The sequence below is a fragment of the Carex rostrata genome, chromosome 13, assembly GCF_964058835.1.
Source record: "Carex rostrata chromosome 13, lpCarRost1.2, whole genome shotgun sequence".
Taxonomy (NCBI): Eukaryota; Viridiplantae; Streptophyta; class Magnoliopsida; order Poales; family Cyperaceae; genus Carex; species Carex rostrata.
This window is the reverse complement of record NC_135930.1, coordinates 3,173,087-3,195,956: the sequence shown is the minus strand read 5'-3', so window position 1 is coordinate 3,195,956 and position 22,870 is coordinate 3,173,087. Positions and strand designations below refer to the sequence as shown.

Genomic DNA, 22,870 nt, shown 5'->3' with positions numbered 1-22,870 from the left:
AGAGTAGTGTTTGCTTCATGCAGCGCTGAATAAGATATCAGATATCTCACACGACACGTAGGTCTTGCGTGACCTACGTGTCCGGTGCCTACTCGGGGATGACGCGGGGGCAGTATTACTTGAGTTTCGAGATTCGTGTAGAACGTATTTGAACGGTTGAGATTTTCCGAAAAGTCGCGCAAAATATGAGATATCTCAGAGGATGCGAATTGATTATTTTTGCAGAGAGAATGATTGGGCTCTTCTCTCTGTTTCCTTTTCTTTAATTTTCTTCCACTGTCGAACTCGCCGTCTCCTCATTTTGTCGCGACCGTACTCCTCTCGCACTCGTGCACAACGCTCTGACAGCGTTGTCAAGACCTATCTATTTCTCTCTCTCAGATGGAGGCACTGTCTCAATCTCTCTCTCTCTGTGTCAATTTTCTCTCTTTCTCTCCTCTTTCATCTTTGTGTTTGCGATTTTGCTCACAACTCGTTAAGGGTTCCTTGTGTCCCTGTTGCTTGCTGTTGCGCGTAACTAAGGCAAGGTGATTTATCTTTTTGTAGTAGTGACTGTCACTTATCCACTTAACTTACTTTGGCACATTAAAATATTTTGGTAAATTTTTGTTTCTCTGATAAATTAAACCATAAATTTTGTTCATGCGTTGGCATGCAGTTTCATATGATATTTGATTTACGAACTTGGTATTTTCAGGTTAAATCATGGTGGGAGATTCATCTGAGCAAAACAATGATTCTGGTATCACCTTGGATGCAACCTTGAGTTATTTGAGCAATATGCTCATGGAGGAAAACATAGATAAAGAGGATATTGCTTTCAAAGAGGGGACAGCTCTCGAGGCCATGGAGAATTTTTTTGCTGATATAATCGGTCAAAAATATCCTCCTTGCGAAGGGTACAATAAAGGAGTTGAGGAAGGAATGAAGTTTCTCCCGAATATTGAAAAATTAATGATTGATTTTCAACGGAAGAAACTCTCACTTTCTTCTCCACACAGTTCAAGTGAAAAGGAGAATGAAGATCAGGGTTGTAATGGCAAAAGGAAATTGCACAATGGGAATTTCGAGCTCTTAGAGGGACGGAGCTGTAAAATTCCCCTGGTTTATTCTGAGGAACCTGTTAGAGATGCAAAACTGGATGAAGTGATCCTTTACTATGACGACTATTTCAGAAAGGTTGCTTCTGTTCGCGAAGGAAGCTCATGCGGTGGGAATGAAGTACGAGAGCAATATACCGATGTTCAAGATCTTCTCGTAAGTTGTTCTCAATCAATAGCCGCTAATGAGTACCAAGGTGCCAAAAATATAATAAAAGAGATAAGAATGCAAGCTATTCCTAGTGGAGATAAGAACCAAAGACTTGCTCTTATGCTTGCCAATGCTCTCGAGGCTCGATTAACAGGTACCGGTACTGAGTTGTATAATCAATACATTGCGAAAAGGATGTCAATTTCTGACACTGTAAAGGTTCAGTACCTATTGATGACAGTAACTCCTTTTATGAGATGCACATATGCTGTCTCTAAATATACTATCCTCAGATCAGTGAACAAATCATGCAAATGCAAGTTGCATATAATTGATTTCGGCATTGATTTTGGTTTTCAATGGCCGTCTTTAATCCAGGATTTGGCCGAAGAGAAGGGTTCATCTGTAAAACTAAAAATCACCGGGATAGATTTCCCTGTTTCTGGATTCCGCCCAAGTGAGCGGGTAGAAAAAACAGGTCAGAGATTGAAGGAGTATGCTAGAAGTTTCAATGTTCCTTTTGAGTACCATGGTATAGCATCAAAATGGGAGGATATTAGCATCAAAGATCTCAAAATTGAGAACGATGAATTGCTCATAGTTAATAGTATGTATCGGTTCAGGCAATTGGGAGATGAAACCGTTGCCTTGGATTGCCCAAGGAATCGAGTTCTTAACCTTATACAGCAACTTAAACCACATCTGTTCCTCCACGGAGTTGTAAATGGGATATTTAGTCCCTTCTTTGTCACCCGCTTTAAGCAGGTTATGTCCCATTATGCCTCAATGTTTGATATACTAGACACATTTATTCCTCGGGACAATATGGTGAGGCACTTGATAGAAAGAGAAATATTGGCTAGTCAAGTGATCAATCTGATAGCATGTGAGGGACCTGCTTGGGTAGAGAGACCAGAGACCTACAAACACTGGCACCTGAGAAACTTGCGGGCTGGATTTGAACAGGTACCAGTGGACCCAAGCATAGTGGAGATATGCAAGATGAAATTCAAGGAAATTCATGATAAGAGATACTTTATTGAAGAAGTGCGTTGTTGGTTGCTTCTAGGTTGGAGAGGAAAGACATTACATGCTATTTCGATTTGGAGACCCAAGGAGACAGTGTAAAGTGGTTATGCTGCTAATGTTTATATGTAACTTGTAAAATTTCTGGTTTAAATGTACTGGTACTATATATGTTTTTTTTTATGTTTGCTGGGTTCCTATAGATATCTGGTTGTAGTTAGACTTTTGTAAATTGTGTGTGATGTCAAGCTAGCCAGCAAACATTTAGGAGTTGTTGTTACAACATCTGAATTCTTTGTTTCAATTTCATCAATTTCCAGCATGATATCAGAACAAAATTCGATGGGCAAACTAGATAGAAAAAGAAAAAGAAAAAAAAAAGCTGAAACTTCTGTTACTAAAACCACTAGAGAAGCTGGAAAGAAAAAAAATAATTCAAAAAGAGAGCAAGGTTTGATGATTTTAATAACTTTATAACGTCCGAATTGATACATTTGAAGTGAGAACATTTTATAGTGCTAGTTTGGTTGCCTTGGCTTGTTTTACAATCTTGATTTATAGGGTGAATAAATTTGTGAAGTTGGCTCAGCTAACATGGTCAAATATTAGGTAAATTAACTAATTTAAAAATATGTAGTTGTACAAAAAAAATATATTACAGAACCTCCAATTAAAGAAAAAAAAAGCAAACAGAAAAAAAGATAAAAGAGACTGGTTCAGTACTAGAAGTTGAATCCTATGTTGGATCAAACTGAATGAACAAATGTTGCCTCGACTTTCATAATGCTTTGTGTGTCGTTCATATTTTGCAGCCATGTCATCTTTGTCGACCAACACTTGATATAGATTGATTAAGATGCTCAATACAAACCTTGTACAAAGTTGTTGAAATGGAATTTGCATATACCAAAATTCGCATCAAATTAAAAAAAAAAAATTGTACACATAAACCAAATCTACATCAAATTGCTTTCCAACATATTCCCCTTAATCTGTATAAATCAGGAGAACTCTAGCATAGAATTTGAACAAAAGACAAATGCGGATATTTTGCAATACTCTCTGAGCTAAAAGGAAACCTGTGTTTGGATAATTAATTTACTTCTGTGGTTGCTGCGGTTTGCCTACGTAATGTAGATATATAGCTATTGAAACAATCCTGAAAGCAAATATTATGAAATATATCAGTATATTGCCATAATTATTAACTCTGTTTATATAAAACAAGAAAAAAACACTACAAAACAGCTTGAGCCTGTACTATGAATAAATATCTCCATTTTTAAAGTCCAAACAGTTGATCTAAATCATTTAATATGATCACTATATGAAAATGTATTTGTAAATCAAATTTTACATTTTTTAGAATTATTTTTACTATTTTTTTAGATAGGTAGAAAATCACTTGATCTAAAAATTCTAGACCATTCAAAAGTAGTGATTTTCTACCTATCTAAATAAGTAGTAAAATTGTAAAAATGTAAAATTTACTCTGCGAGTACATTTTTATATGGAGATCATGTTGAACTGTTCACATCAACTGTTTGAATTTTGAAAACAAAAATATTGATCCATAGTACAGTCCAATCCGCGCTATGCGTAGTACCATAGCCTCACTCAAATAGCTTTGTTAACATTATATGTATAAAAATGTGAAAAAAAAAATAGAAAGATACTTACATGGTACCAATATAGAAGGTCGGGGTTAGTGTGAACCCAAACATATGTACAGAAACAAAGGCCGTCAGAAATATAGCAACCGAGGTAGAATAAACCTGCATTTGTTTACAGTATAGACAAAATTCCAAAATGTCAAAACTAAACTGCAAAAGTGTTTTCTGATTTCAAAGAATACATGGGGTGATTTAGGAGTTAGTAATATTAAACTTCCTGCTAGGTTTCTTTGAAAAGACAACAAAGGTCTTTTAATTAAAATTTTACAAGTTCGGAAAGTTGTGGCAATAATTATGTCAAAACAAAATAACTAAATAAAGCAGCAATGCTAATATGTTGTTTTAAATTCAATATAATTTTAAGAGATCTTACCTTGACAATATTGTCACCATATTTAATGACAGCTGATACAGCGAGCCCACCCACTACAAATAAAAAATATCATGATTTTAAAACTAACTAGCATTTATTAACATTTGATTTCAATTAAATCACTATGAGACCGCATCCTCTGAGGTAACGGAATTTTTTAGTTTCAATCCGGACCATCCAATAAGAATCCGGGCTAATCCGGTCCAAGCCTGTAATGCACAGGCCCCTTTAAGATTCATGCTAGCATATAATGAATGAACCAGATTCAAACTCAAAATTACCTCAGGTGATATGAATTCGAAGCCAGTGAACTTTCCTTTTATAGATAGGAAGGGGCAATGGAGAAGTCGGAAGTAGATAGAAATTTGAGGAAAGAAGCACATGAATTTCGGGATAAATCAGTTCACTGAGTCTAGATCCTTTGAAGTAACTCAAATTTTGAGTTTAGATTCGGACTGTCCAAGCAGAGGCCAAGCCAATGCGGCCCGAGATGGAATGCACAGGGCCCCTTTAATATTCGTGCTAAAGCAGATCAGATGGTCCGGATCTAAACCCAAAATTTGAGTCAACTCAGGTGATATGATATTTTTGTTCACTGACCTCCCAAGAAATTTTAAACAAAGAAAAGTAACCTGAATGCTTGGTTCATGATCATGGCAACGGTGATAAGTGAATAGCCATGAAAGAAGCCTCTGTTTACAATTAAGAGAAAGGTTATGTAAATACGATGAAAGTAGATAGTGATTCATAAAACAAATGCAGTTATATATCAATATCTAAGATACTTACTTCTCCAGAATGTCATCAAAATCATGAATCCAAATCCAGATGAAATTGAATGCCATGCCAAAGATATACAGCCAGAAATTCTGCACATTTATATTTCTCGAATCGCTTCTTCATTATTGCCTGTATTGGAGATGAACACCAAAAACTGGTTGCTAGTGAAAATGAGAAACTGAGAAATCACATTTATATCTGCTAGTTGGTCATGTCAAGATTTAACTCAACATTTTGTGAAGTAAAGAGCGTAAATTTCTTAATTAATCCATTAGATGTAGTATACATATTAATGCATACGAAAACATATTATCTAAATTGTATCCTAAAAACCAAACTTAACAGTTCAACAATGCAACCAAGTGGTTCGAAATCCAAACTTTGGAGCCAAAATTTGTTTTGGATCCAAAGTGTATTTTTTTTAGAGGAGGGTTCAAATGCACCCTATCTTTCAAATCCTTTTTCTCCGTTTTCAAAGTCCGAATAGTCAATCCGAACCGTTTTCAAAGTCCGAATAGTCAATCCTTTTTCTCCGTTTGACACTCGATATTTGCAAAAAAATAAAAATAAAATAATATTACCATAATTGAACTCGTTAAAAGCAAAAGGTTCTATACATGATATTTGTAAGGAAAAACTCTTACTTTAACTTCCAGCTGATTTTTTTGGGTGAAGTTGTCACTGCAATGGGAGCACCTGCAATATATTTAGATAGATAGGCTAAGGGAGAGAGAAAATAAGCACAAGGGAAAAAAAAAAGGTAGAGATTTTAAAATCTCCTTTTGTTAAAAGTGATTTCTGATAGTGCGTCGTAGAATTCAGATATAGAACTTACTGCCAGAAAGAGGTGCCTGCGCTTCTGCATCCTCCTACAACAATCAAGTTTCAAAATTCAAACATCAATAGTAGTTCAGAGAGATTACTTGAAATGATGAATGCTAGTACATTCCTGTACCAGAAAAGATGCTATGTCTGATATCTAATCCCTTTTAACTCTTTGATTTCAATAGGTATCTGTCATCATCAAAAAGAAGAAAAAATAAAATAAAACGGCTTATACCACATCATAAACTTGTCAGATGCCTATTTGCAAAGGTTTGTATTGGAAGGAAGAAATGTAATACAAGGTTTTGGAGCAACAAGAGCAGGAACTGATACTTCCAGAGTAACATAACTACAATTTTCACATACAAATCACGTACAAGAGACCACTACCTAACATTGCAAATAAACAGTTTTTTTTTAGATGAAAGTGAGGTCATTCCTCACCAATTTCCATTGAAATCGAATGGAAATTGAATATAAAAGGCTAGATACCAAACCACTGGTATCAGTCTTTGATATTTTTACATATAACAGCTACATTACCACAGAATAGTACTGCCTATTGTTCACTACTCACAAAATATCTAAAATACAATGCAAATAAACATCAAACAAAATTGTATGTACCAAACCACTATCCAACGTTCGCCTCATTCTCCCTTCCGATTCCTCCCTCTTTTACTTTCTTCTCTTTCTCTCTTGTCTCTCTCTTGCTTTCTTCCGTCGGGGTCTGATGGCTCGTGCTAGAGGCTCCGTTCTGGCCCCGTGAGATGCGGAGTAGAGAGCGGGTGGCGCAGCGCGACGCGTGGTTGGGCAACGCGGCGTGACGAGTCGGCGCAATGCGAGCAGCGGTCGGGTGGCAGCGGAGAGCGGGTGCGTCAGATCTCGCCGGTGAGTCGCGGGTTGCGGTGGTCAGGTGGATTTTGGGATCGGGAGGAGAAGCAATGCGAGAGAGAGAATGAGCGAGTGAACAAAAGAGTGGTGGATTAAGGTAACAGAAAAAAATTCGTATAACCTAAGGTAACAGAATGATTCTGTTTGAATCTGGACCGTCCAATCGGAATCGCACGACTACTAAAGCATACTGTCCGTTCCATCTCGGCCGGATTGGCCCGGATTTCGATCGGATGGTCTTGATCCAAACAGAAATATTTTGGTACCTCAGAGTATATGGAATCAACCGAGGGTGGTACATATTTACGGAGATTAATCAAAATATAATCAATAATTCAAATCACTTCGTTAATTAATCGAGCCAGTACCGCACTGAACCGAACTCAAGCTCGACTCATGAGCTGGTAAAAGCAAGGTGTGGGGACGTTAAATTTGGTCCAATACTTGATCACAGACGTCCGATCCGTATCAAGATCCATGCGAATATGATAAGTGTAATCATAAAGCTGTTCGTACAAAATTTGATACTTGAGCCGAGTGAATGCTTAAGCACCGACACAACAATTCCTATGTTATCTGATATGCATAATAATAGCAAATTCGTGCAACTTTTAATGTCCATGAGCTTTCTCCCCTTGCAGAAGTTATGATAAATTTAATTTATCATGTGAAATCCTTCAAGAAACTAGATTATTTGATTTATGAAAAATCTAATCGGACTGAATTTTCACTTTCACAAAGGAATTATTACATTGCTTTTATTTTTTTACCATTTCGAAAATCACAAATAATCCACGGGAAGGAATATGGTCATTGTTACAATCACAACTGACATTAAATTCTTCAGACTGGGAACAATCTGTGCCAATGCTGTTAACTCGGAGCTCTCTTGGTACCCTGGCTTAGGAATGATGGTGTTTGCAGATTCAGCGCTTTTGAACTGCAGGAGGAGAAGAAATTGAACGTTGGATTAATATCATTGCTTAAACTTAGACAGGCTAAGAAGCAACCCATGACGTTAGATGCTCAACAGAAACTTTGAAAGATACAACAATTGCTCTCAACTCTGTTGCTCATACCAAGCAGATTGGATTAATATCATTGCTCAAATTTAGACAGGCTAAGAAGCAGCCCATGACATTAGAAGCTCAACAGGAACTTTGAAAGATACAACAATTGCTCTCAACTCAGACCCTCATTTATTTCTCAAAAAAAATATCATTGCTCAAAATTAGAGTTTGTGGGGTTCATGTCCAAGCTATGAACTATTACATATCCACCACACGAAACATTGCTTATAATTCATAATTGATGAAAATTACTCAAACTCAGTATTCAAATTACATCAGGTAAATAAGTACACCAATTACAAAAATACAAAACATCAAGATTCAAGAATAATACATACAATTTTATGCAGGAATATAAGAAAAGATAAAGAACTACATTTATCAAGTAATTAATAAGCAACTTTTTGATCACTAGTAACAAGCAACTCACATTACAACTAAAATATGATAATTACTCACATTATAACTAAAAGCCTTCTTTTGCCGAGAAAAATTTAGATGATGGATGTGGTTGTTCAATTTCTAAAGTGGAGTAATGTGCCCTACGTTGCCTCTCCTCCAAACTTTGAGACGTCAGAGGATGTTTTTGCTGATGGTCGGACCGCCATAAGACATCGAGCTGTACCTCCACTTCCTTCATTGTTGGTCTTTTTTCTCCTTTCAATCTCAGGCACAATTCTGCAAGCTTGGCAACGGCTTCGAGTTCTGTTTTATGCTCCTCATTCACAACTTGGGGATCAAGAATCTCAAAAAGACGGTTCTCTTTCATAGCAGAACAAAAATATCCAATGAGATTACCCCCTTCAAACAACCTAGAAGAGAATAATGGCTTTTTTCTTGTTAGCAATTCAGCTAGAACAACACCAAAGCTGAATACATCACTTTTCTGGGTTAACCGAGCAGTGGAATGGTACTCCGGGTCCAAATACCCGTGTGTGCCTTGGATAATTGTATCTATGCCTGTTTGATCCATTTGGACAGATCTTGAGATCCCAAAATCTGATACTTTTGCTGTGAAATAATCATCTAATAGAATGTTTGCTGATTTTATGTCTCGGTGTAAAACTGATATTGAGGCTGCAGATGAGTGAAGATAGGAAATTGCTCTTGCAGCCTCAAGGGCAATTCTTAACCGATGTTTCCATGTCAAGGAACAATGTTCCTCTACATGGAGATGATTAAAAAGTGTTCCGTTCGATATGAACTCATAAACGAGCAGTGGGACTTCGGTCTCTAGGCAACATCCGTAGAGTTTGACAACATTCCTATGGTTGACTTGTGATAGAATGACCACTTCATTTATGAACTGATTGATTTCGGCCTGCCGATCAGCGACCTGCTGAGCAACGGACCTCTGATCATCAGCCTGATCATCAATTTTGGACCTTTTTACGGCCACGACACGTTGATCAGATAAAATACCTTTATAGACATATCCATGACCTCCTCGACCAAGAATAAGTGCATTATCGAATCCGTTTGTTGCCTTTTCCAGCTCTTGTAATGTAAGAATTCTCGTATTTTGTGTGGCCTCTTCATTTGAAGCTATTAGTTGTTGGAGAAGCGACCCCTGATTTTGATCGAAGAACTTCTTTCTTAACTTCTCCTGTTTTCTGCTTTTAAACAAGTTGATACGCTTGGCTATAACAATACATAAGAATATAATGATACAGGCAGTAACAAAACCCAGCGTGATTGTCGTACCTGTGTACATTAATAAAGCATATAAATGTTAGAACGAAAAGCAAGAAATTTGTTATATTTTACATTTTTTTTTTGAAAGCTTTGCAACCTATGCGAAGCGGTGAGCGGGGCTCAAACTATCTTGACCTTTGGGTATCAACAGTCCATGGACTTTTTCCTAGTGAACTGTGCTACCGCCCCGTTCTCTTGTTATATTTTACATCATTTTCTTTTATTAATAAAATCAAAATTCCCTCCTATTTTTCTATTGTTTTATATTTATTAGTTCAACCTTGCATAACCTACGAAGATATATACGTTTCATTAGATTTTGGAACGAAATGGTAGAAATCTGTGTTCTAAATATTAGACTCAAGCGGGCTATAGAGGTATCAGTCTCCAAATGCTGAACTATATGTGCCACATAACTGTAAGGATTTAGTTGATAATTGTCAATTTTTTCTTTAATTGCAAGGTTTGGTACAGTACAAATTACCATTTTCCTAATTTCAATTCTAATAAGGCGCCAGGGTAATATCATGCTAAGATATATAGTATATATGGCTAATGGTGCGTGCTTTGTGTTGCTTTTGTTCTGGGCATTTCTGTTTGATGCATGGCAACTTAAATTGACACCGTATATATATTGTAATTCAGACTTAAATTGGATAGATCACAGATACAATTATAAGTTTCGAGTGGGTCGGATTGTTTTATTTTGATCAGATTTTGCACATCAAGCCAATTAATTAAGTAGGCAAAATTTAGTTTCAGCGAATATTTTTAATTTATCTTGAAAAGTAATTAATCCTTAATTCTAACAACATAGAAAACTTGATAAAAGTTATTTATTATGAAAAGAAAATCACAGACCTATAACTATTGCCACGTTGAAATGGCATCCTTGCTTGTCATCATTAGAACTCCAACCGAAAGAACAACTGCACTGATAAGTTCCTGGAAGATTGTGACACTTTCCAGCTGGCTTGGGGCATTGATTTTGGTAGGCACATTCGTCAATATCTGCAAGAATATGCCACAATGAGGTGATGTGGCAACTACCGCAAAGATTGTAAAATAAAATAAATAAAAAGAGAGCAACTGCAAAAACTGGAGAGAGTGAGAGAGAGAGAGAAAGACCTTGGCAGCCTTCATCAAGGTAAGGATTTCCTTCATAACCGTCCTTACAGCTGCAGAAATAGCCACCAGAACTACTGGTTGAGTTAGAACAAACACTGTGATCGCTTTTGCATGCATAGGATGATTTATTGGTCTGTGCATCTTCACACGTTGTGTTTCCTATGGCCCAGTCAAGCACGATCGGCATTGTTTGGTTAGCCAGCTCCGTATTGTTAGCCAGCTCGCCATTGGGGAAGTAGTAGGGGTAAATCTCGGATGAAGCCTCATGATGCACCACCATTGCATAGCTGCAAGGACTAGAGTACTCATGCTCCTTCGAGTTGTTGATCAATCTCTCATCAAAAGTAACATAAAAGGTAGACGTTCCTTTGGGGATATCTGTTTGGCAGCAACCAATTCCAGAGCAGAAATTTTCATAGGCACCATTGAAATATTCATACTTCAGTATGTTCTGGCTAGCACAGGAAGAAAAGCACCCTGCTAAGTAATCACTACTGTTGTCAAGGTGGAGATAGGCAAGTGTATTACACCCAGTGACTACAAATTTGTTCTTCTTGGTGTTGAGCTGAAATGGTGCGTTATTACTAAAGTTTGTTGTTGTTGGTGTGCTGCCGCAAGAGGAAGCTATAGCAAGTTTGGTACTTGCCTGGTTATAGGGCAAGTCTATATTATCAATCATGAATAAACCACAGTAAGGACTAGGTATATCGTTAGTGTTTTCGCAATTGACAACGAATTCTTCAGACAGGGAGCAATTTCGGCCTATGCCGAAAGGGTAAGGAATAAGAATACCACTGCCCTCACAGCTCTCTGGGCACCCGGGCAAAGCCATCATGGGGTTAGCAGATCTAATGCTTCTGAACTGCAGGAAGAGAAGAAAAAGTTGGATTAAAATCATTGCTCTCTGCATGATACTGATAGTGTTATGAGTAATTCCCTAATTTTTCTAGCTTTTATGGACATATCTTTATAAAACATATGCACATTCATATATAATTGATTCAATAATTCAGCGGGGCCCAAGCCAGCGTCGGTACTTGCTGTTCAATTCCGACGAAATATCCGAGAAAAAGTATAGTAGCTTGGATTTTCATCGAATTGGTTAGAGAACCCTGTCTAGATCAGTAATGTTTACGTGTAGAAATTAATGCACACTACAAGTTTCCACAAACTTTCCTCCTCAAACTCTCACAATCAACCGTGATCCACCATATATAAGTTTTTCATAATGTCTTTTCTGGGACCCCTCTCCAAGTATTAGTCTTAGACGACATATTGGACTTAGTCTCCAAGTCTCCAAGTCTTAGTCTTGGATGGGACCGCGTGGGTTGACGCCGAAAGACAGTCTATTAACATTATTATAATATTTTTGCAAAAAAAAACATTATTATAATAAGATTATGAAGATTTGCCTTGTCATAACTCATATATAATTAGGGGTGAAAACGGAGCCGGATTATCCGGCGGATATCCGCTCCGTATCCGGATATAATCCGAATCCGGATAATCCGGATTCGGATAATTCCCGGATACGGATTCGGATAATTTTCGGAAATCCATAAAAGATCCGGATACGGATACAGATACGGATTCGGAGTCCTAAACGGAGCGGATATCCGGATTATCCGGATTCGGATAATTTGGCCAAACCCATATAAAAGAGGAATAAATATTTGCTATAGGTGAGATTTGAACCCATGTCCTCCCATCTCAATGCCTTATGACCAAGCTTCAAACCACTACACCACAACATCTTTTGTTACCATACACTTATTTGATATATATATATTATATGAATAGATTATCTTTCATCTCTTATAAGTTCATTAATATTTATATTTAATGTTTTAATTAATATTTGTATTTTAGAAGTTCATATATCTTAATTATCCGACCATTATTCGTTTTATATCCGTATTCGAATCCGTATCCGTGGACTATCCGTTCCGTATCCGTATCCGTTTAAGGCGGATTTGGTTTTGAATTTTGATATCCGTTTACTATCCGTATCCGTATCCGTATCCGCTCATTATCCGACAGATGCGGATATGGTATTAGCATTATCCGCTCCGTATCCGCTCCGTTTTCACCCCTATATATAATCCATTGTAAAAAAAGTTAATTTCTCGTAATATTGTCGGGTGTTGTATACACACATGACATGGAAACTTATAGCTACATATATATTTCATACTTCCATGGTACGGATCAAAATATGTTGTTATTCTCGTGCATGAATAGTGTTCCTACTACCTTTGCTTTTCCAAATCCAATCATTGAATTATATTGTTTCGAGATGTGGACACAGAAAAGTTTTGAAAAAAGTTGCTTTGAGATTCGTTCCCGAAAAAAATTAAATGGTTGGATTCGGAAAAGCAGTAGTAGGGTTACTGTTCACAAGAGAATAGCAGCGGATTTCATTCCTCCATGGTACGTACGTACTTTTAACTGACTAGTAATATTGAAGTTGTGCTGTACGTACTAAATAACTGACTCATTTATTTTATCAATTGTCAAATGTGCATATATTTTATAAAAATCCAATTTTTTTAAGTTCCCACTTCAATATTTCAAAATTCTTATAACACCATTGATCTCTAAAAAAACCTCAAAACTTGACACAAACGCATGCAGCTTGGTGCTGTGCACAACACCGAGTGCGCATGACCTATGTTTATGTTTTTTTTTTCTCTATTTTATTCAGTACCATTTGGAATGAAAAAACATTTCTTTTACACTACTATAAAAACGTTAACCATAGGTGGCATATCATACATGGATCAATGCAATAAAAAAATCAAAATAATAATGTGTAAAGGGAGGATTAATTTGTGTATAGTTGAGTAAGATTATGGTACTATGCATAGCTCGGATTAATTTGTATTATGAAACAAATTTTAAAATTTAAATAGTTAATTTGAATCTTTAAATATAATGACTATATGAAAATGTACTTGTAAATTAATCATATGTTATATTTTTTTACTATTTTTTAGATAAGTGAAAAATTACTTGATTTAAAAATTTCAGATTATTCAAAAATAGTGATTTGCAAACTATCTTTAGCATCGCAATTTTAGGGTAAAATAAAAGGTGGCTGCTAGAGACCAGTTAGTGGTGATTTGCAAACTATCTTTAGCATCGGCGAAGGATTCTTGTGATACTGTCTTGTAGAAATGGACAGCTAGTGGTGCATATACGGCTAGTTCACTATACAAGATGCTCAAAATTGGAGGGAGAATAAGTTTTGATCATGCATACATTTGGAGGTTAGCCATACCGCCAATTGTGTGTATTTTTTCTTATCTCATGATCCAAGACAAGATCCTCATGGGAGAGATTATGACAAGAAGAAACATGGGAGACCAAAATTCACGTGTGATGTCCCAAAATTGCCCTTCCGAATCAACACTCCATCTCTTGTTTCTATGTCCTAATGCGGTTCAGGTTTGGTTTGAGTTAGCACAACAATTTGGGTTTCAGATTATGATACCAAAGACAACAGTTAAGGAAATCATAGTGTTCTCACAAAGGCAAGCTAAAATGGAGGGAGAGAGATGTACGTAGCAAGATTTGGAATTCACTATTTATGTGCACGCGTTGGATGATTTGGAAGCAAAGCAACAACAGGATTTTCACTGGGACACTTGTGCCACTAGGGGTGTTAGTTGGTCGAATCATTGAAGATACAAAGCTGTGGATGAACTATTGTGGCCCAGGAATGATGAACAGGAATCACAATCTCATTGAAGAACCAGATTGAGTTGATGGAGGTTGTTTTTAGAACTAGCTGTCATTTTATTCTAGTGCAATACTCTGAATTTTAGCATGTTAGTTTTTTGTATGTGTGGTGAAGGTTTCCTGAGTGAAACTGAAGTAAGACAATTTTTAACATTCAATAAAAACTCACCTAGGCAGCCAGCCACTATCAGGTTTTCAAAAAAGAGAGAGAGAGGGTTGTTTCTCTGGAGGTGACATCCTAGCCGATCGATGGATTCGTTCTGTCTCCGACGGTAGACAGAGGAAGTTCAACAGCGAGCCGAGAGGGAGAATTGGGGGAGGGGATTGTTTGAGCGAGGGAGATCGAAATGGCTCCGCCATTAGAGATAACTTGGGTGCCAACTGGAAGTGAGAGTCGATTTACAAAGTCGCTAATTGGAGAGAGACAATTTAGAAAGTTACTAACGACTTTGACTGTTAGATTAGAGGATTAACTCACGGTTAGAGGATTATAACTAAGTCCAGAGAAAAACGGAGGATTGAAGTTGGGGGATAAATTTTTTTTTCTTTTTTTTTATTATCATAAAAAAAAAGCAAGTTATCCGGATAATCTTTAAAAAACATAATTTTTTTTGTTCGGTAATGGTGCTTAATAACTTTATAAATGCAATTATGGTTCTGATTCATCTTTTTTATCTTTCATGTTCATACATCGAATCAAAGAATAATTGACAGAATGATGAAAAATAACTTGATTCCTTAATTATGAAATATTATTTTGTGATTCGTTAAATTATTGACAGAATTAAGATAAAGAGATATTGGAATTGAGGTCTCCTAAGTCCAGTGTTAGCCTTCGCTGGGACCCCCAAGTCTTCAAGTTTAGCTAGTGTTAGTCTTTGATGGGACCGCGTGGGTTGACCCCACATGATAGTAATATTTCCGCAAAAAAACATTATTATAATCATATTATGAAGCTTTGCCTTGTCATAATCCATTGTAAAATGTTAAATTCTCGGAATATTGTCGGGTGTTGTATACACACATGACATGGAAACTGATAGCTACATATTTCATACTTCCATGGTACCTACTCTTTAACTTATCACTATATTTCCTTGTCGGATTGACACGTTTCAGACAGACTACCAATATTGAAGTTGTGTTGTACTAAATAATTGACTCATTTATTTTATCTATTATAAAATGCGCATATATTTTATAAACCGATTTTTTTTAGTTACCATCTCAATATTTCAAAATTCTTATGATACCATTAATATCTAAAAAATTCAAAACTTAACACAAACACAGCTTGGTGCTGTGCACTATGATCATGCGCAACACCTAGTATGCATGACCTACATCTCGAATTCACATGTAAATTGTTTAATTTCTCCAATGTATATCTCATTCTCATGATTATCTAAATTATAACAGAATGATAATGCTTGTTAATTAATGATTTTTAGTGTTTGATATGGAGAACTTCAATGTGATATTGGACGAAAAACCCGAGGCTGCATCTCCAAAAGGTAATAAGTCCAATCATTTGTATTATGTTTCAATTCTACAAAAAATATTCATTGTTATTTCATTATATATATTCACTCGTCTTTTGTTCCTCTTAGATGAAGCTACTATTACTAGTAATGAAAGAGATCATTCTGACTACGGACCATCTGCTGAATCACGAGAGGAGGTTCAGCGATCTATTACCTATTTGATGAGCCTATTGGTCACTCCTGTACTGAACGGTTTGATGAAGCACAAAGGCAGGCTGTGGGGGATGATGAAGAGACTGAGTTATACCATAACAAAAAAACTCAAGCTGGCGACATGTGCATTTACCTTCGCCACAAGTTTAGCTATTACTTGTAAAGTTTCATTTTAGTAATTTGGTATGAATATTTTTATGGTATATTAATTAGATGTTATATATTTGTATTCTGTAGAGGAGGAAGCACGAGAGGAGCTTCATAATTACAATTATTGTTCTTGATTCTTATTTATTTATTTTATTTTTTTTCATGTTCATACAACCATCAAAGAATCATATATAATTGACAGAATTGAGAAAAATACACATCTGCATAGCTGTATCATTAGAGGAAGCTTGCAACAACCAGTCAGATAGGATTAGTTAGGAATCCTGTTATGATTGATTGACTGGTTAGTATAGTTAGTTAGAGAAACTAAGAGAAACTGGTAGCTGTTAACAAGAATGTAAAGCATCCTTATATAAAGGATAATAGCATGTAATTAAACTAATCAAGAAATGAGAATTATAATTTGATTCTACTCTCTCTCTCTCTCTCTCTCTCTGTATCATATACCTTTCATGTATACATCGCTGTCTCTTGCATATTAATTGTAGCATGCTTTGTGTAGCCGTGTATGACATGCATGCATCAATAAATTATCTGAATCAATATTAGTAAGATACTTAAATATTGCATGTTTACTTTGTGGTTTGGTTTGGAGAATGTAAATTAGTTGGGAAAAATATTACTGCATACAATGTAAAATTGTAGTTAATTGAAAGCTCAATTTCACGGAAATAAATCTGCTGTTATTCTTTGGGAATAACACAAACCTCTTATTCCGATCCCAACCATCAGTTTTCGTTGAGATTATTTGTGAATGAAAAACTTACTTCGTTGAAATTCTATTTAAATTGTTGAGATAATGATAGTGTTATGACTTATGAGTATATCATAATCATACTATGAATGTACTCCTGTGATGCTTAAATTTATGAACTTATTTTTGAATCATTTATAATTGTTTGAATTGACAGTACTAAGAGATCGTTTCGAGGTATTAAGATTAGTGAATATTTACCTCATAAAATGTGCCACCCAATTATGGTTCTCCCATCCAGATTTTCAGATTTTACTATTATGGAGTTGTACCAAATTACGCTCGATTAAACAAAACTTTTGCATTGGACTTGGCATCAGTAGTTAGTGTCAACACCCGTATTATTTTGATTGCACAGTGATCTCAAGCCTAAGTGCTCAAATCGGAGTTTGTGGGGTTCATGTCCAAGCATGAATTATTACAGATACACCACATGAATGTAGTAACATTGCTTATAATTCATAATTGATGAATAACTAACTGATGACAAATTACCTTATAGATGACTTTTTGATGGACTTACCCGTTTCCGTATAGGATTCATCACCCACTTCTTTTTCTCTCTTGGCAATTTAGATCAGCCACCACCTCCACCCAACTCAGTCATTTTTACTCCTTGTAGGCCTTATATCTGACACAACACCATTCGCTCTCTCTCGGTACTATCTCTTCTAGCGGAGAAGAAAATGAGAGAAAGGGAAGCGACCGGAGCTGAGAGTGAGATATCTTTGGAGCTCAGAGCGTAGAGTCCCATTTCGATCACAGTGCGACGATGAGTAATTCCAGTTGTCGTTAAAGCTCGACGGCGGTCAAAGAATTGGATCCGGTCGTAGAGTGAGATTGAGATTAAATTCTAGGATTATTGGGTATGAATGCAAATATTTATTTTTATTTTATATGAGAAGATAGAATATAGGATTATATAATTAACTTTTCAATATAGTAGTGATTAACCACTAACCATAAAAAAATGATGAATAACTATAAATTGGTGCATTATTACAGAATATAAACATTTGAAAATTACTCAAACTCAGCATTCAAATTACATCAAGTAAATAAGTACACCAATTACAAAAATGACAAAACATCAAGATTCAAGGATAATACATAATTTCTTCAGGGATATGTGAAAAACTAAAGAACTGCATTTAGCAAGTATTGAGCAACTCACATTACAACTAAAATTTGATAATTACTGACATTATATATTATAATGAAAAGCGTTCTTTTGCAGAAAAAAATTCAGATGATGGTTGTTGCTCTTCTATTTCTGCAGCGGAGTAAAGTAGCATAAGTTGCCTCTCCTCCAAACTCTGAGACGTCCGAGGATGTTTTTGCTGTTGGTCGGACCGCCACAAGACATCGAGTTGTACCTCCACTTCCTTCATCGTTGGCCTTTCTTCTCCTTTCAATCTCAAACACATTTCTGCAAGCTTGGCAACAGCTTCGAGTTCTGTACTGTTCTCCTCATTCACAATTTGGGGATCCAGAATCTCAAAAAGACGGTTCTCTTGCATAGCAGAACAAAAATATCCAATGAGATTGCCCCCTTCAAACATCTTAGAAAAGAATAATGGTTTTTTTCTTGTTAGCAATTCTGCTAGAATGACACCAAAGCTGAATACATCACTTTTCTGGGTTAACCGGAAATTGGAATAGTACTCAGGGTCTAAATACCCGAGTGTCCCTTGGATAGCTATAGTACTTACACCGGTTTGATCTATTCGGACAGATCTTGAGATCCCAAAATCTGACACTTTTGCTGTGAAATAATCATCCAATAGAATGTTTGCTGATTTTATGTCTCTGTGCAAAACTGATATAGAGGCTGCAGATGAGTGAAGATAGGAAATTGCTCCTGCAGCCTCAAGGGCAATTCTTAACCGATGTTTCCATGTCAAGGAACAATGTTCCTCTACATGGAGATGCTTAAAAAGTGTTCCATTCGATATGAACTCATAAACGAGCAGCGGGACTTCGGTCTCTAGGCAACATCCGTAGAGTTTCACAACATTCCTATGGTTGACTTGTGAAAGAATGACCACTTCATTTATGAACTGATTGATTTCGTCCTGCCGATCAGCAGCCTGCTGAGTAACGGACCTCTGATCATCGACCTGATCATCAATTTTGGACCTTTTTACGGCCACGACACGTTGATCAGATAAAATACCTTTATAGACATATCCATGACCTCCCCGACCAAGAATGAGTGCATTATCGAATCCATTGGTTGCCTTGTCCAGCTCTTGTAATGTAAGAATTCTCGTATTTTGTGTGGCCTCTTCATTGGAAGCTATTAGCTGTTGGAGAAGCGACCCCTGATTTTGATCGAAGAACTTCTTTTTTAACTTTTTCTGTTTTCTCTCTTCATACAAGTTGATACGTTTGGCTATAGCAATATATGAGAATATAATGCTACAGGCACTAACAAAACCCAACAGGATCGTCATACCTGTGTACATCAATAAAGCTTATAAATGTCAGAAAACAAAGCAAGAAATTAATTATATTTCAAGTCATTTTCTTTTATTAACAAATCAAAATTCCCTCCTATTTTTCTATTTTATGCTTATTAGTTCAACCTTGCATAACCTACGAAAGACAACTATTGTCCTATACTCCTATTTATGTTTGGAACTTTGGACCATCAGATTTTTGAACGAAATCTGTGTTATAAATAGTAGACTCAAGCCGGCTATTGAGGTATCAGTCTCCAAATGCTGAACTATATGTGCCAAATAACTGTAAGAATTTAGTTGATACTTGTCAATTTTTTTTTTTAGTTGATAGGCTTGATACATATTCCCTTTTTCCTGGTTTGAACTCTAAAAGGGCGCCGGGGAAATATCATGCTAAGACAGTAATGCTAATGGTGCGCGCTTTGTGTTGCTTTTGTTCTGGACATTTCTGTTTGATGCTTGGAAACTTAAATTGATGCCGTCTATATATTGTAATTCTGATTCAGACTTAAATTGGATAGACAAAATTATAAGTTTGGAGTTGGTCGGACTGTTCTATTTTGATCAGATTTTGAGCCTCAAGCTAAGTAGGCAATTTTTTTTTTATCCTGAAAAACAATTAATCCTTAATTACTCCCTCTTTGTATACTTCTAACAACATTCAAAACTTGTTAAATTAATGATATTTATGTTGAAAATAAAATAACGTACCAATAACTATTGCCAAGTTGAGATGGCATTCTCGTTCGTATTCATTATTACGCCAACCGAAACGACAACTGCACCGATAAGTTCCTTGAAGATTGTGGCACTTTCCTCGCTTGAAGCATGTATTTTGGTTTGCACATTCGTCAATATCTGCATGATATATGCAACAATGAGTTGATGTGGCACAACCAACACAAAGATTGTAAACAAAAATAAAAAGAGAGCAACTGCAAGAACAGGAGATCTAGAGTGAGAGAGAGACACCTTGGCAGCCTTCATCAAGGTAAGGATTGCCTTCATAACCGTCCAAGCAGTTGCAGAAATAGCCACCAGAACTACTGGTTGAGTTTAAACAAACACTGTTAAAGCTTCTGCATGCATAGGATGACTTGTTGGTCTTTGCGTCTTCACACGTTGTGTTTCCTATGGCCCAGTCAACCACAATCGGCATTAAGCTGTTAGCCAGCCCGCCATTGATGACGTAGTAGGGGTCAAACACGAACTCAGAAGCCACCACCATAGCATAGCTGCAACGAGTACTAAAGTCATGCACCTTCGAGTTGTTGATCAATCTCTCATCAAAAGTAACATTAAAAGTAGATGTTCCTTTGGGGATATATGTCTCGCAGCAACCAATTTCAGAGCAGGAATATCCAGAATTATTCAGTGTATCTTTGCTACCACAGGAAGAAAAACACCCAGCTAAGTAATCACTATTGTTGTCAAGGTGGAGATAGGCATGTGTATTGCACCCAATGACCGTAAATTTGTTCTTCTCGGTGTTGAGCCGGAATGGTGCGTTATTACTAAAGTTTGTGGTTTTTGGTGTGCTTCCGCATGAGGAAGCTATAGCAAGTTTTGTATGTGCCTGGCTATTGTACAGGTCTATATTCTCAATCATAGATAAACCATGGGAAGGACTAGGTATACCGTAAGTAGTGTTTTCACAATTGACAACGAATTCTTCAGACATGGAGCAATTTTGGCCTATGCCGAAAGGGTAAGGAATAGGAATATCGCTTCCCTCACAGGTCTCTGGGCACCCGGGCTTAGCAATGACGGTGTTTGCAGATTCAGTGCTTTTGAATTGCAGGAGGAGGAGAAGGAATAGTTGGATTAATATCATTGCTCTCTGCATGATACTGATAGTGGTATGAGTAATTCCCTTATTTTTGCAGTTTCTATGGCTCTTTATAAAACATAAGCACATTCATAAATAATTGATTCAATAATTGGGTCAGAGCTGGTGGCAGCAACAGCGACTGGGAGAATCCTGTATAAGTTTCCACAAGTTTGGCCGACCATATGCGTAGAAATTAATGCACACTACAAGTTTCCACAAACTTTCCTTGTCAACTCTCACAATACAGCCCGGCACAAGTTTGGTCGACCATAAAGGCTGAATTGACAACATCAGGAAAAGAAAAAAGAAGCCAAGTTAATTATACGGATAATCTTGGAAACACACAAGCTTTTCTTTTTTTTGTTCCGTAAATACAATTGTGGTTCTTTTTATTTATTTATTTCATGTTCATACAGCCAATCAAAGATCAAAGATAACTTGCATCCTTATGAAATATTATTTGTGGTTCGTTAAATATTTATGAGCGATGATATGATTTATTAGCTGTATACATATCGTTGTCTCTTGCATATTATTAATTACTAATTTTAATTAGCTTGCTTTGTGTAGCCTTAGTGAATGACATGCCGCAATGAATCTGAGTCAATATTAAGTTATTAACTGCATGTACTTTTCAATTTAATTTGGAATAAATCCTTTTTTGGCCCCCAACCCCAAGTGGAAGCATATCATCTGCGGAGTTTTTCCGCGCGGAGCTTTTAATCTGGTCCGTTCATTTCGGATCGGACGGATCCGATTAAAAGTTCCGCAAATTTTGAATTTTTTTTTTAAATTCGGGCAAAATCTGATCTGATCCGTCCGATTCGAAACGAACAAACTAGATTAAAACCTCCGCACAGCTCCGCACGAAAAAACTCCGGAGAGGATACGGTTCCAACCCCAAGTCTCCAAGTCTTAGTCTTCGCTGGAACCCCCACGTCCCCTAGTCTCCAAGTCTTATCTTTGCTGGGACCCCCACGTCCAAAAGTCTCCTAATTAAGTGTTAGTCTTCCAAGTGTTAGTGATTCGTTAAATTATTGACAGACTAGGACCCCCAAGCCTTAAGTCTAGTGTTAGTCTTTGATGGGACCGCGTGGGTTGACCCCACATGATAGTAATATGTCCACAAAAAATATTATTATAATAAGATTATGACGATTTGCCTTGTCATGAAACTGATAGGTGCATATTTCATACTTCCATGTACGTACTCTTAACTGGTCACTATATTTCCGTGTCGGATTGACACGTATCGGACAGACTAGCAATATGAAGTTGTGCTGTACTAAATAATTGACTAGTTTATTTTATCAATTGTCAAATGCGCATAAATTTTATAAACCGATTTTTTTTTTAAGTCACCATCTCATGAATTATTCAAAAATTCAAAACTTAACACAAACACAGCTTGGTGCTGTGTACTATGATCATGCGCAACACCAAGTACGCATGACCTGTGTGTATTCTTCTTTTTTTTTTCTTTTTTTTTTTCTGTT

General features: G+C 36.5%; 1 protein-coding gene, 2 long non-coding RNA genes and 1 pseudogene across 4 annotated transcripts; 1 reads left to right on the top strand and 3 right to left on the bottom strand.

The window, feature by feature from the left end:
• The first annotated feature begins 398 nt into the window (after positions 1–398).
• On the top strand, positions 399–2,568 carry LOC144564206 (scarecrow-like protein 9 pseudogene; annotated as a pseudogene). Its single transcript, XR_013514569.1, has 2 exons — positions 399–527; positions 698–2,568. The product of XR_013514569.1 is annotated as a scarecrow-like protein 9 pseudogene (transcript).
• Positions 2,569–2,688: 120 nt separating this feature from the next.
• Positions 2,689–5,446, bottom strand: LOC144564208 (uncharacterized). Its single transcript, XR_013514570.1, has 5 exons — positions 5,113–5,446; positions 4,956–5,015; positions 4,324–4,532; positions 3,958–4,052; positions 2,689–3,436 (listed from the first exon to the last, which is right to left on the bottom strand). It is a non-coding gene; the product is annotated as an uncharacterized LOC144564208 (long non-coding RNA).
• A 261-nt stretch (positions 5,447–5,707) lies between these two features.
• Positions 5,708–6,914, bottom strand: LOC144564663 (uncharacterized). Its single transcript, XR_013514693.1, has 3 exons — positions 6,556–6,914; positions 5,939–5,972; positions 5,708–5,799 (listed from the first exon to the last, which is right to left on the bottom strand). It is a non-coding gene; the product is annotated as an uncharacterized LOC144564663 (long non-coding RNA).
• Positions 6,915–8,153: 1,239 nt separating this feature from the next.
• On the bottom strand, positions 8,154–21,452 carry LOC144564483 (uncharacterized). The gene is made up of 7 exons (XM_078314080.1): positions 20,516–21,452; positions 20,255–20,401; positions 18,304–19,536; positions 15,950–16,005; positions 10,716–11,577; positions 10,449–10,598; positions 8,154–9,596 (listed from the first exon to the last, which is right to left on the bottom strand). Exons 1-7 carry the CDS (start codon positions 21,387–21,389, stop codon positions 8,359–8,361), a joined length of 4,560 nt encoding a protein of 1,519 aa, XP_078170206.1. The 5' UTR covers positions 21,390–21,452; the 3' UTR covers positions 8,154–8,358.
• Positions 21,453–22,870: the final 1,418 nt, after the last annotated feature.

Bases quoted from the DNA above. Each gene is read 5' to 3' on its own strand.
- LOC144564483 (XM_078314080.1), bottom strand. From the start codon at position 21,389: ATGCAGAGAGCAATGATATTAATCCAACTATTCCTTCTCCTCCTCCTG. The intron at 16,006-18,303 runs GCTTTTCATTAT...TATTTTTTGTAG, and splicing joins ATTTTTTTCTGCAAAAGAAC to AATTGAAACATAATACAAAT. The intron at 9,597-10,448 runs GTCTGTGATTTT...TAATGTACACAG, and splicing joins CAACGTGGCAATAGTTATAG to GTACGACAATCACGCTGGGT.